At 33.0% G+C, this 12514-nt stretch overlaps 1 protein-coding gene across 7 annotated transcripts in view; it reads left to right on the top strand.

The window, feature by feature from the left end:
• Positions 1-10632, top strand: part of HLTF (helicase like transcription factor) — a 53673-nt gene extending 43041 nt beyond the window's left edge. For 4 of the 7 annotated variants that reach the window (XM_032852447.1, XM_032852445.1, XM_032852446.1 and 1 more), the window contains exons 21-25: positions 1497-1622; positions 2153-2265; positions 2596-2776; positions 5969-6049; positions 8441-10632. In XM_032852447.1, the coding sequence (XP_032708338.1) occupies positions 1497-1622; positions 2153-2265; positions 2596-2776; positions 5969-6049; positions 8441-8593 (654 nt within the window). In that variant the 3' untranslated portion in view covers positions 8594-10632. Of the gene's footprint in view, positions 1-1496; positions 1623-2152; positions 2266-2595; positions 2777-5658; positions 5686-5968; positions 6050-8440 lie in introns of those variants that run through there. The other 3 variants (XM_032852444.1, XM_032852443.1, XM_032852448.1) reach the window with 3 other exon arrangements.
• The last annotated feature ends 1882 nt before the right edge of the window (positions 10633-12514 follow it).

Genomic DNA, 12514 nt, shown 5'->3' with positions numbered 1-12514 from the left:
ATGTGAGACACAAAGGTAATTTTAAATTTTCTAGTAGAAATAGATGAAGTTAATGACTTTTATCTAATTTATCTAAAATATAAAAATTACTGAGATAATATGCATGGTTTTTTAACTTAAGTGTTCAAAGTCTGGTGATATTGTACACATAGAACATATCTCAGTTTGGCTTCACCATAGTTCAAGGGCTTAATTGCCTCATTTGTTTATTGGATAAGGTAGGCCTGGATTCTTATATATGGTATAATTTTTTGAAGTGGAATAATCCTTTAAGCAGTTCTTCAGCAGAGGTAGAGGTGTATTTGTTTGTTTTTAAATATTTTCATTGGTGTACATATAGAAAAAAATGCACAAGTCATGATTGTACAGTTGAGTGAATTATGAAGTAAATACATCCATGTAACTACTATCCTGGTCTCCTTGTGTCCCCTTCTAATCAGTTACCTTCTCCCTGCTCCCTAAAGGTAATCACACACTATACCTTTAACATTGTTTCAGTTTCAGATTTTTTTTTTTTTTTTTTTTGGTAACGGTATTTGGTATATAGTAATGTAGGACATATTAGCATGTCTTGGTACAAAGGGACACTACAAATACTGCTTTGAGTGAGTCTGATAGGTCTACATTAGCTTTATAAGCCATTAAGAAGGGTATTTTTTTTCTTCTAAAAAACAGTTCCAAATAGTGTGCTGTATTGTAGTTAGGTTCAAGATACTGTTACTTATGGTTTCTTTACTTGTCTGCAAATAGTACAGTTCACCATGAACAATGTAGGAGTTAGGGGTGCTGACCCCCTGTGCAGTTGAAAATCTGCATATCACTTTTGACTCCTATAAAACTTCTATCTACTGTTGACTAGAAGCCTTACCACTAACAGTTAACACATATTTTTATGTTATATATGTTATTTACTTTTTGAAGTTTTTATTTAAGTAATCTCTATAGCCAATGTAAGGCTCACACTCATGACCCCAAGATCAAGAATTGCATGCTCCTCCCATCTAAGCCAGCTTGGTGCCCCTATATGTGGTATTCTTAAAGTAAGCTAGAGAAAATACTAAAATGATAAGAGAATATCCTTTTATATTGTACTATATATGTATATATATTTGTATATTCTACACATAATATATATTATTATATATAAGTATTGCGCTGTATTTATTGAAAAAAATCCTACTATAAGTGGACTTCTGGAGTTGAGACCATGTTCCAGAGCAAATTGTATAATAATACTTGTTTGAAGTTCTTGCTGTTAGTCAAGATCACATACCGTACTTTAGCTCCCTTTTTTACCCAGTCCCACTTAACACATAGGAATGTTACATGCCTGGAGTTCAGCATGTACAAATTTATCTCAAATGGATGAATCTAATAAAAAGTCTAAAAAGAAAGCATTAACTATTAAGGATATAGTTTATCATCTTTTTAAAAATTTTAGGGAAATTTATATTTTTTCCTCTTATAAACTTTACTCATATCTTACTCTTATACAGCCACATGCTAAATGTCCTTTGTGCAGAAATGATATACATGGAGACAATTTATTAGAATGCCCTCCAGAAGAATTGGCATGTGACACCGAGAAAAAGTCTAATATGGAATGGACATCTAGTTCAAAGGTAAAATACACATGGGCAAATATTTGAGTATTTGTTTTACATTTATAAAAGGATACCATGTCTTGGGTACCTGGGTAGCTCAGTCAGTTGGGCCTCTGCCTTCAGCTCAGGTCCTGGGATTGAGCCCCATGTCAGCCTCCCTGCTCAGTGGGGAGGCTGCTTCTTTCCCTCCTTCTGCCTGTCCCCACTGTTTGTGCTCTTTCTCACCCTCTAATAAATAGAATTTTTTTTTTCTTTTTAAAAGGATACCATGTCTTAAAATAATTCTGCTTTTAACCCTATCGTTAGAATATTATACTATGTTGGTGTTAACATTTTTATTTCTAGTGGTGAGTTTGAGAGGAAAGGAGCTTCAGTTTGAGTGCATTCTTTCAATCTTAATTTTTAAAAACATTAGTTTTCTTTTACTTTGGCATTTTAGGGAAATAATGGGGCAGGAACGTTCTTTTCCTAATTTAAAAAAAGTTGTATGTATTTTGCCTATTCAAAATAGAATCTAATGGGTGTCCTAATTTTTTTTTTTTTTTCAGATTAACGCTCTAATGCATGCACTGATTGACTTAAGAAAGAAGAATCCCAACATAAAAAGTTTAGTTGTTTCTCAGTTTACAACATTCCTGTCTTTAATTGAAACACCACTCAGGTAAATTCAATATTGATTCCCACTTTGAGTGAAAGGATTTTGTATATTTTGATTTGGTTAGCAAAAAATGTTTTACCAGTTATATTCATTTCATCTATCTAAAATGACAGAATCACAATAAAGAATATTGCCTGGGAGCATAGGATTTTAAAGATTTAGTCCTGACTTTATCAGAAAAAAACTGCAGAGCATGACATGTTAGTAGATGGGTTAGTATATGTTTGTCAAAATAAATGAGTAGAAGAATTGGTTGAATGAACAGATTTGTAATTACTTACATTTTTTAAAATCAAATGGGAAGTGTTACTTGTCTTTTTTGTTCCTCCACAGAGCCTCTGGATTTGTGTTTACTCGTTTGGATGGTTCCATGGCACAGAAGAAAAGAGTTGAATCAATTCAGTGTTTTCAAAACACTGAAGCAGGATCTCCAACCATAATGCTTCTATCCTTAAAAGCAGGTGGAGTTGGTCTGAATCTTTCTGCAGCTTCTCGAGTGTTTTTAATGGATCCAGTAAGTAGTTCTGTAGACTTTTTGGTATGTTATTAAATTAAAAAAAAAAACAACTATTTGATAAATACCATCATAGTTGTAACTGATTGTGAAAATTCTTGGTAAAAATAGTAACTTAGTAAATGTGTAATGAGGGTTTTAAGTGCTTTACATACACCAACTGAAATTTGCACAATATCTCCAGGATATCTCTAGGATGGATCCTTATGAGGTTTTATTATTGTCCTTATTTTATTATTGTCCTTATTTTCACTTCTCTGAAGCACAGAGAAGTAAAATAACTTGCCCAGCCTCATGCAGTAATATGCAAACCAGGATTCCATGTTCTTAATTTCTGTGGTTTTCTGCTTCCATATATAAACTTAGTTTCTATTAACTAATAGAAAGTGTAGTGGTTTCATTCATTTGGCCAACAAATAATGTGAATCCTGCATTGTGTCTGGGAGTCTTACAGGCACCAGGAATCTGGCTATAAACAAGGTGGACAAAGTAGCTACCATCGTGATTTTAATGGTCTGTTTTAATGTACAAAATATTAGGTAAAATACAGTTTCTCACCTCTGTGCTCAGAGATTAAGGAGTTCTTGCATGAGACCCAGGAAGCTGCATTTTTATAAAGATCATAGGTGATTCAGGTGGAGGTGGTCCAGCATCACAGTTTTAGAAACTAATGCCATTAATGAACATTTTAGATAAATTTTAGCATCTAATACGGGTCACTTGTAGTTGTACAATACAGATCTAGCTGTAGAGTGGGAGCTAAAATTCATTCTGAACTTTCTTCACCAAACTGACCTAAGAGAAGCATATATAGAGGAGCAGCACCTTCTTCTAACAGCACATAGAACTGTAGGCACTCTGGAGTAATTCAGTTTCTAATTTGCGCTGGGTTACTGTGTCAGGGCCAGAGGCAACCCTGTTTGCTATTTCTGTGATTCACAGATTTAAGATTTGTAGTTTTAGCTTGTTACCTGAAATTCAGAAAATTTCATTAACAAAGTTCACTGAGATACAAATTTGAGTTATTCTGATTAGGCTAGCTAGTTCATGCATACACCCGTTACCAAGGTTTTTTCCTCAGCTGGGGGTAACCTCCCCAGTGAAATACCGAACAGAACCTTATTTTAACATTCACAAAATTCATATTGATGTTATGGATGGCAGTGATCTATTGTATTTTCTTGCCTTAGTTTTGTGGATGAAGTTTTAAATCTTTGCTAGAGTTTTAATATTTTATGGTTATTATAAAAAAGTCATTGTAATTGCGTATTAAGTTATATTAACTAACCTGATGATAATCTTAGATGATTTTTGGACAAATTCCCAAATTACTTGCTTCTTTTGTTATAATCTTAGTATCTGATACAGAAAAGGTTGTCAATACCAAATATAGTATTATAAAGCCGATCACAGACTGTACTCTTTAGTAGTTTAAAAAAACTGCTAGAATGTTTTAGCAGTTCATAGTAAATTTTCATCGAACACTTCAAATGTTTCTACTTTTAAAATAAAAGCCTGGTCCCAGGAAAATAAGATTAAATCAAAAAAACTTTACTCATGAAAATATTTTACCTTTTCATGGGATGTTGCATTAGAGTTAAGATGTATTTTAAATATTCAGTTTTAGGCTTTTGAATAAAGTTAATTACCTTACTTCATCAGTACTGCTGAAAATGGAAGCTATCAGTTTTCTATTACCATGAGGTAAATTTGATCCCTGGTAGGGGTACCTAGGTAGCTCAGTTGGTTAAGCATCTTACTCTTGATCTTAGGTCAGGTCTTGATCTCAGGGTTTTCAGTTCAAGCCCTGTATTGGGGTCCATGCTGGGCATGAGCCTACTTAAAAAAAATATTTTGACTCTTCGTAGTCATACTAGATATATATTGCCAGCTCACTAGAACGTTCCTTGATAAAATAGAAGACAACAGAAAGGAACATGTACCTGGGCTCTTGGTAATAACAATTTCAATATGTATTCAATCGTGAAATACAGAATATACATAAAATGTGTTACTTTTAGAAAATCGTAAGCTAAGTATGTTCTTAAAATCTGACTTCTATATGAAAAATCACCCAATACTTAAATTACAATAATAGTAAAATCTCCTTTTCTCTAGAGCTCATGGGGAACTTTATTTTTTAAGAGCTAGGGATGGGAGGGAGATTCTATGCTCAGCACAGAGCCAGATGTGGGGCCCATTATTACTACCCCCAGTGTATGACCCAACTCAAAATCAACAGTCAGATGCCTAGCCAACTGAGCCACCCAGGTACCCATCAATGGAACTTTAAACAGAAGAAAATAAGAGCCTAAGTATGAATCACACTATAAACTTGTCATCAACATAGGCATTTGCGATTTTGTTGCATTTTCAGGTGGTACTTTGCTGGATAAAGTTTCCTTTGTCCTAAACATCCTTTAAGAATCATCCCATAGTTTAAAATTTAATGATCGCTAACCTTGATAGTTCATTAAAGTTATTTCCAAACCACTTGACTCCTGTCTTTCTAGACAGAAGAACTCTGTATAGTTTCTCTTATTTTTTTCTTTGCTTGTTTCATTCTTCACTTTAAGACAGTCCCCATGATAATACTTGTATTTAATGAGTTAATGTTATTTTAGTTCAATTTTAAAGTCAGATTCAAATATAGATACAGAAAATTACATCAACAAAGCCTTTAATTTTTAGTACTTTTGATTACTCCTGAAAGCTTTTTTTGTGCTTTTATTTAACAAATGGAAGAAAGTGAAAGAAAAAGAATCAAAAGATCAGCAAAAGGGGAGAACACTTTTTCATAAATGGAATAAATTACATCTTTTCTGACATAAATTAAGTCATTTAAGGATGTGTAGCCTTTTTTTTTTTCCTTTGTTAAGCAGACATAGATCAATTTTAAAGTGGAAAAGGTACTGTTTGATTACTTAAGCATTGGGTGATTGCTGTGTGCTTTCTATGTATCAGGCACTATATTAGATACTAGAAGCCGTGCAGTGAAATGATGGGGAATACCTGCCTGTCATAATTGGGGGTGGGGTATATTTTTTTTCCCCGGAGCATTTAGGTCAGTTTCTGAATTCTGTCAGAAAAATCTGAGTCAGTAAAAGGTGAATGAGTAATACTGAAATGAAAGGAATTGGGCAGAACACTCACAGATCAGGGTGGTAATAAAGCAATTCATATTCTTGTTAGGCTTGGAATCCAGCTGCTGAAGATCAGTGCTTTGACAGATGCCATAGACTTGGACAGAAGCAAGAAGTTATCATCACAAAAGTGAGTTTTTAAGCCATCTGTTTTAAAATTAGGTTGATGAGGTTTTTAAGATTATACAAATAATGCATGAATGTATTATTATGAAAGACTGCAGTAGAATTAGGCAGAAAAAGTATGAAGGTCAGCTTTAATCTCCTCTAGAGGAAACTACTATCAGTAATTTTACATGTTATTCAAAGTCTCTTTGTCAATGTTTACATAGATTCATTTGTGTGTATGTCTCTCCTTTAAAAATGTCTCTTAAGGTAAATAAGATCGTCCTTTATTATTCTGCTTTGCTCCCTTAACAGTATATATTGGGAACCAATATATACTGTTATATAATATAGCTTTGCTCCCTTAACAGTATATATTGGGAACCACCCATGTAAGTACACTACCGTAAAAGTACATATACACATAGTAAAACATACAGAATATTTACCATTTTATCTAAAGTGTACATTTAAGGTGCATTACATAATTTCACACCGTTGTGTAATTTTTCAACATCATCTGTCCCTAGAACTTTTTCATCTCAAATTGAAACTCAGCCCTCAGCAACCACCCTTATACTTTCTGTGAATTTAATGACTCTACAAACCCATTCTTTTTAATATTATATATAGATACATCATAATTTAGCCAGTCCAATATTTTGCTAATAAAAACAGTTCCATAATGAGAATTATATTATATGCAAGTACTTCTTCAGGATTAAGAAAACTAGAATGCTGGGGGTACCTGGGTAGCTCAATCACTTAAACAGCTGCCTTTGGCTCAGCTCATATCTCAGGGTCCTGGGATCCAGCCGTGTGTTGGGTCTCTGCTCAGTGGGTAGTCTGCTTCTCCCTCTGCCCAGCTGCCCCTTGCCCCCTATGGGCTTTCTCTCAAATAAAAATCTTTTTAAAAAAAAGAAAACTAAATTCTGGATTTAGGATTCTTTAAACTTTGCTTTCTAAACAGACTTAAAGATGTATGAGAGTGATGTAAATTTTTGCTTATGTGATGGTCAGAAAAGTGCTCCTTTAATTTCTGTACACCTAAGACCTTGAGCATATTTATTTTTCACTAATTTGTTGTCAGTTGATATTTTTTTCAGTGAATTGTTTTTTTGCCCAGTTTTCATAAAGTACAAATATAGTTTTATAATGTAAAAGACTCCTTTATACACTGATTTTAAATTTGTTACATTAGAAATGGTTTATTTCAAACTCTTTTCTTTGAACTGGATGTGTTTTTTCATGAAAAAGCTTCAAAATTTTTAAGTATATCTTTTTTTTTTCTGATTTGAAACGTCACTTTTATCATAAACTAATTTGTATATATTAATGTGAATCTCTTTACAGACTGCGTTTCTATTTCTTTGATTTCTTTTCCTATTCCTGGGACATTACTATTAAAATTACTATGGTTTTCTAAAGTATGCTTTTGTATCTAGCAGAGCAAAGTGCTCTCATTACCCTTCTTTTTGGAAATTCGTTAATACAATTACTTACTCTTAAATTGAACTTTGGATTTAGGTTCCCAGATCTCATTTAAGAAATCTTATTTGGGATTTACTGAAGTTTTGATTAATTTGAGAATGATTTTTATAAATATATATAAATACTCCTTATGAGTAAGGAGTGTTCCTATACAAAAATTTAGTCTCCATTTTTTTTTTGGTCTTTTATGTATTTCAGTAATGTTGTATAGTTATTACAGTAATTAGACCTCTATGTAGTGTTGACTAATAGTAGTGATAGTAGTAATTCTTGAACTGTTCCTTTTATTGTTTTACATTGTGACTCCATTGTTCTTGGTAAGTTTCCAGTGGATACACTTAAGATTAAGGGACATTTATTTATAGGTTAATGAAGATTTTTTTTTAATCAAGGTTTTTATCAGAAATGCTTCTTAAGCATCAGTTGAGAAGATGTCTTTTTTTCTTTACTCCATGTTTTAAATTAAACCAGATAAAGGCACATTCTTGCATTTCTGGGAGAATCTCATTTGGCTATTTAGATATAATGCTAAATTTATCTTGCAAGTATTCCAGTTACAGAGTTGCCCATAAAGTTTGCTGGTTTGGTGCTGTTCTTAAGATGTAACTTAAGGCCTTACAGCCATATTCTTTATACAAGAAAACCATATGAGTGATGAGGGAAAACAGTGCTCAGCTGTGGTTATTCTACTGTATTCTAAATATGCTTACTGCATATTGAGAAAAAATTATTAGATCAGATATTAGATTATGTGTATTATAAAGATTAATAGCTCTCAAAATTGGTTAATCTATGTAATATACTGTAAGAAAGCAAATTTTTTTATAGTGGACTAACATTTCAACATGTCTTAAGTTTTCATTTTTTTCCATTGAAGATTTTAAATACTGTGACCTAAAAAGTATTATTTTTTTTTTTTTTTAAGTTCATTGTGAAGGATTCTGTTGAAGAAAACATGCTGAAAATACAAAACACAAAGAGAGAACTTGCTGCGGGAGCCTTTGGAACTAAGAAAACAAATGCTAATGAAATGAAACAAGCTAAAATTAATGAAATCAGAACTTTAATTGATTTATAATTTGTGGGATTTTGGTAAGGTCAGTTTGATTAGATATATACTGAAATTTTGGAAATCAGAAAATAGTGTTTTAGAAATGAGATCTAGAGTATGTCTTCTAAAATAAGTGTATCATTTTATATTAGTAAAGTATTACTGATAATCTCTTCTATATATGAACCTATTTTTAATATTTCAAATAGCAATAAGTTCTGTTACATACTGTGGCCTAAAATAATTTTTTGAGAAAGTTACTTTGTTATTCAGCTTTTCATAGTGTCTTTGCTGAGTATTTTCATATCTTTCAAGTACTCAGCTTTTTCATATTTCAAATAAGGTCAAACCTTTTATAATTTTGACCAAATAAAGAGTTATTTTCTGTGTTGGACACATCTGGTTAATCACTAGAGCCTTCCGTTTGTGATGTGATGGGTTCACAGTCCTTGTAAATGGTTAATACGTAGACTATATACAAGAGATTTTATTACTTTAAAAAATCGTATTTGCATTCCAGAATCAAACCTTAAATGAGAGACTGAAGTCCAGGTTAGCAAGTTAACTTACATTTTTTTTTTAACAGCTTGAGATCTAATTCACATATGTAATTTGCAGTTTTTATGTTTATGAAAATATTAGGGACTGTGTTAGAATACTACTTTTCTCCATTTTTAGTGAAGTAGTACTATTATTGTTTAAATGTAATTCAATGTGTTAGTGTGTAAATACAGTCTGTAGGGGTGAGAAGGAACCAATTCTACCCAGTTTAATTTGAATATTTAAATTATGGAAGTGCTGAATAGATATTTCTATATATAGAGATAATTTTTATTTATGTAGCTTTTTTTAAAAAAATAACTTTATAAATTTTTATAATTCAGAAGACTACTATTTGTGAGAGGCGTGATATCTGGATGGAAGTTGGGCTGGATGACCTCCAAAATCGTTTCAACTCTTAAAGACATCTTAATCCTGAATGGAAAAATTTCTTTGTTACTGTGTTTAGAATCAGACATTGATTTTGGAACTTCAGTAATTTCACCCCACATTTATCTATAAAATTAGTCCTCTTTTTCTTGTTAATAATCAGACACAGTAGTTGTCATGGCATTCTAAATGACCCTTTGAGTCACATTTAAACAAGCTCTACATTGGCAATCACGTTAGTGATGTTTTTCCTTAAGGGGAACTTTTTAATCCAAAGATAGATTAGTGTACAGGAGAAGCTTCCTGTTTGACCATGCAGACTTAAGAACACTTTTCATTTTACTTATAGTGTTAAGAAAGGACTTAAAGGTGAGCTTGGAGGCAGTGTTGTGTTCTAGAGCATACATGTAGGTATGTGCTAAATCTGTCAACAGCTAAATTCTCCCCTCCCTGTGCTTGTTCTTGGGCTCCAAGGGAACAGTGGATTAGACAGCAAGAATCTTTCCAGCCCTTTTTCTCTTTGGCAGCAGGTAAGGCAGAGGGCTGGTTAAAAGATCAACAGACCTTTCTGTATGGGTAAGAGTGGAACAGAAATTGGGGTTGGTCCATTAGCATTAGGAGCAATAGGGTATTTCTTTACCTTGTAGAACTAGCATTACACAAAAAAAAATCAGGTTGATGAAAATCTCATGAAATACAGTATGTGGATTTCTATATACCAATACTCCCATGAGATTAAGTACAAAAAGAATTTTCAGCAAAAATATACACACTTCTCTTGCTTACAAAAGCAAAGCCTTGCAAACTCACTGTAAAAGAGTTTGCGTGCTTCTTTACCCATTTATAGACTTGTGTTTTTAAGCATTCATAATGATAAATTTGGCAAGTCATTTAAAAAAATAACTGTTTTTGTACAGTCCTCTTAAATGGTGTTAAAATTCATCCTAAGAATATATATAAACCACCAAAATGAAAAGTTTGTATTATGCTCTACTGTTAATTCTGTTTCATCATTATATAGAGTAATAGCTTTAGAAGTTATCTTGAAGACATTGTATTCCCACTTGTGGTTCAAGCTGAATTTTGTGGTTCAAACTGGATTTTGTTTTAAAATCAATAAAGTTTTAAAAATCAGCTTCTATGCTGTAATTTTTGTGCCTTTTTCCTTGAAGAAAATTTTTATAAATCTCACACTTCTGTGAAGATACCTACTTACACAATTGTTTTTTACTGACATACATAAAAAGTACTGTAACAAGTTTATTCTTAGCCCTTTATTTTGCTCAATTTGAATTTGCTTAGAAAACAGAGTGTGTATATTTTAAAGTTAAGTGCCTTGATCTTCTAGAACATTGGTTCCAGTTATTTTCCTCATCTACCAAGAAAAAAAAGAATACTTCTATGTAGTGGTATTACTAGATAGCACTCTGTATTGTAGATTTTGCTCTAATCTAGGATTGAAGGAGTAAATCAGGAAAATGTATTACTAGTGAGTACCAGTGTAATTATCATCTTCACAGCAGTGTGTGTTTTCTGTTGGGTGGGTGGGTGGAGGGGGGGAAGTCCAAGGCATTGGTGTTTTTTTTTCTTTATAGTACTTGCCAAAATTTGGAAGATTCATTAAACACATGGGGACAAGTATCAGGTTTGGCTTAATAATAATAACTCAGTTGTTTAACCTTAAGTTTTTAGCTGTATTAGCTGTAAAATACTTGCAAAAGGTATAATACAATTTTCCCTCATTAGGAAGTATGTAGTAACCAGGTTCTACATTCTGGAATTTGCTACCTCATTTGTGTAGTACTTATGAATAAGAAGAGCCAGAAACTGGTCGCTGTGAATAATGACTGGGATGCTTCCCTGCAGTACTACCTACTTCAAAGGGAAAACTGTTGATTAGAAAACTTGTAAGCAGATGTCTTCTTTCCCTGTTAATATATTCGTATTTCTTGTATGTAATAAGAGACAGTAGTCTTCTATATGAACCCACAATAATTTACTTCATTTGAAAAGGCAAATGATTTATTATCAGGATTTTTGATTAAAATGTAGGATGTTTAAATCTTTTTCCAATCCCCTATTCAGCCTTCCTGGTCAAGAGTTTTCTGACAAATTTAAAACCATTTCTACTTTTTATGAAAATTGTTTTCTATATGAAAAGAACACAATTTTAATAATGTTTGTAATTTAATGTATATGGCACAGGCTACTCCATTAACCTCAGCCAAGTGTCCAAAAACTTTATAATAACTAAGGCTACAGGACTTCATTTAGAAGGCTATCAAATGTCAAAATGATTTTTTAGGTTGGTGGACAAAAATTGTAGGACATGTGTTCACATGAAATAGTCTAGACTATTATAAGAGCATATTTAGTGTGATCAGAAGGGATATTAAGAATCCTCAAAGAGTATATATTCTAAAGTATGTGCTGCACTTACTAAAAAAGAGATATGAATACTTTCAGGAAGATTTTCAGTAAGTCTGTGGTGTTTTCAGCATTCTAGTTAATTAAAAATGAAAGATAAAATTAACCAGGATACAGCTTCCTGAATGCTTAAGTTACCTTTTTTGTTAGGGGAGGGAAGGGCTATTCTCCTACTAGTATACTGTAGGCTTTTTTAAAAAAAAATTTTAAGGATTTTATTTATTTGACAGAGAGAGAGATCACAAGTAGAGAGGCAGGAAGAGAGAGACGGGGAAGCAGGTTCCACGCCGAGCAGAGAGCCGGACTTGGTGCTCGATCCCAGGACCCCGAGATCATGACCTGTGCTAAAGGCAGAGGTCTCAACCCACTGAGCCACCCAGGCGCCCCCACTGTAGGTTTTATTTTTTTTTTTTTATTTTTCTTTTTTTTAAGATTTTATTTATTTGACAGATCACAAGTAGGCAGAAAGAGAGGAAGAGAAGCAAGCCCCCTGCTGAGCAGAGAGCCCGATGCGGGGCTCGATCCGAGGACCCTGGGATCATGACCTGAGCCGAAAGCAGAGGCTTTAGCCCACTGAGCCACCCAGGCGCC

This window comes from Lontra canadensis, unplaced genomic scaffold, assembly GCF_010015895.1.
Source record: "Lontra canadensis isolate GAN:19392208 unplaced genomic scaffold, GSC_riverotter_1.0 scaffold6, whole genome shotgun sequence".
NCBI classification, from domain to species: Eukaryota; Metazoa; Chordata; class Mammalia; order Carnivora; family Mustelidae; genus Lontra; species Lontra canadensis.
The sequence above is the reverse complement of the archived record's forward strand: the minus strand, read 5'-3'. Positions and strand labels throughout refer to the sequence as shown.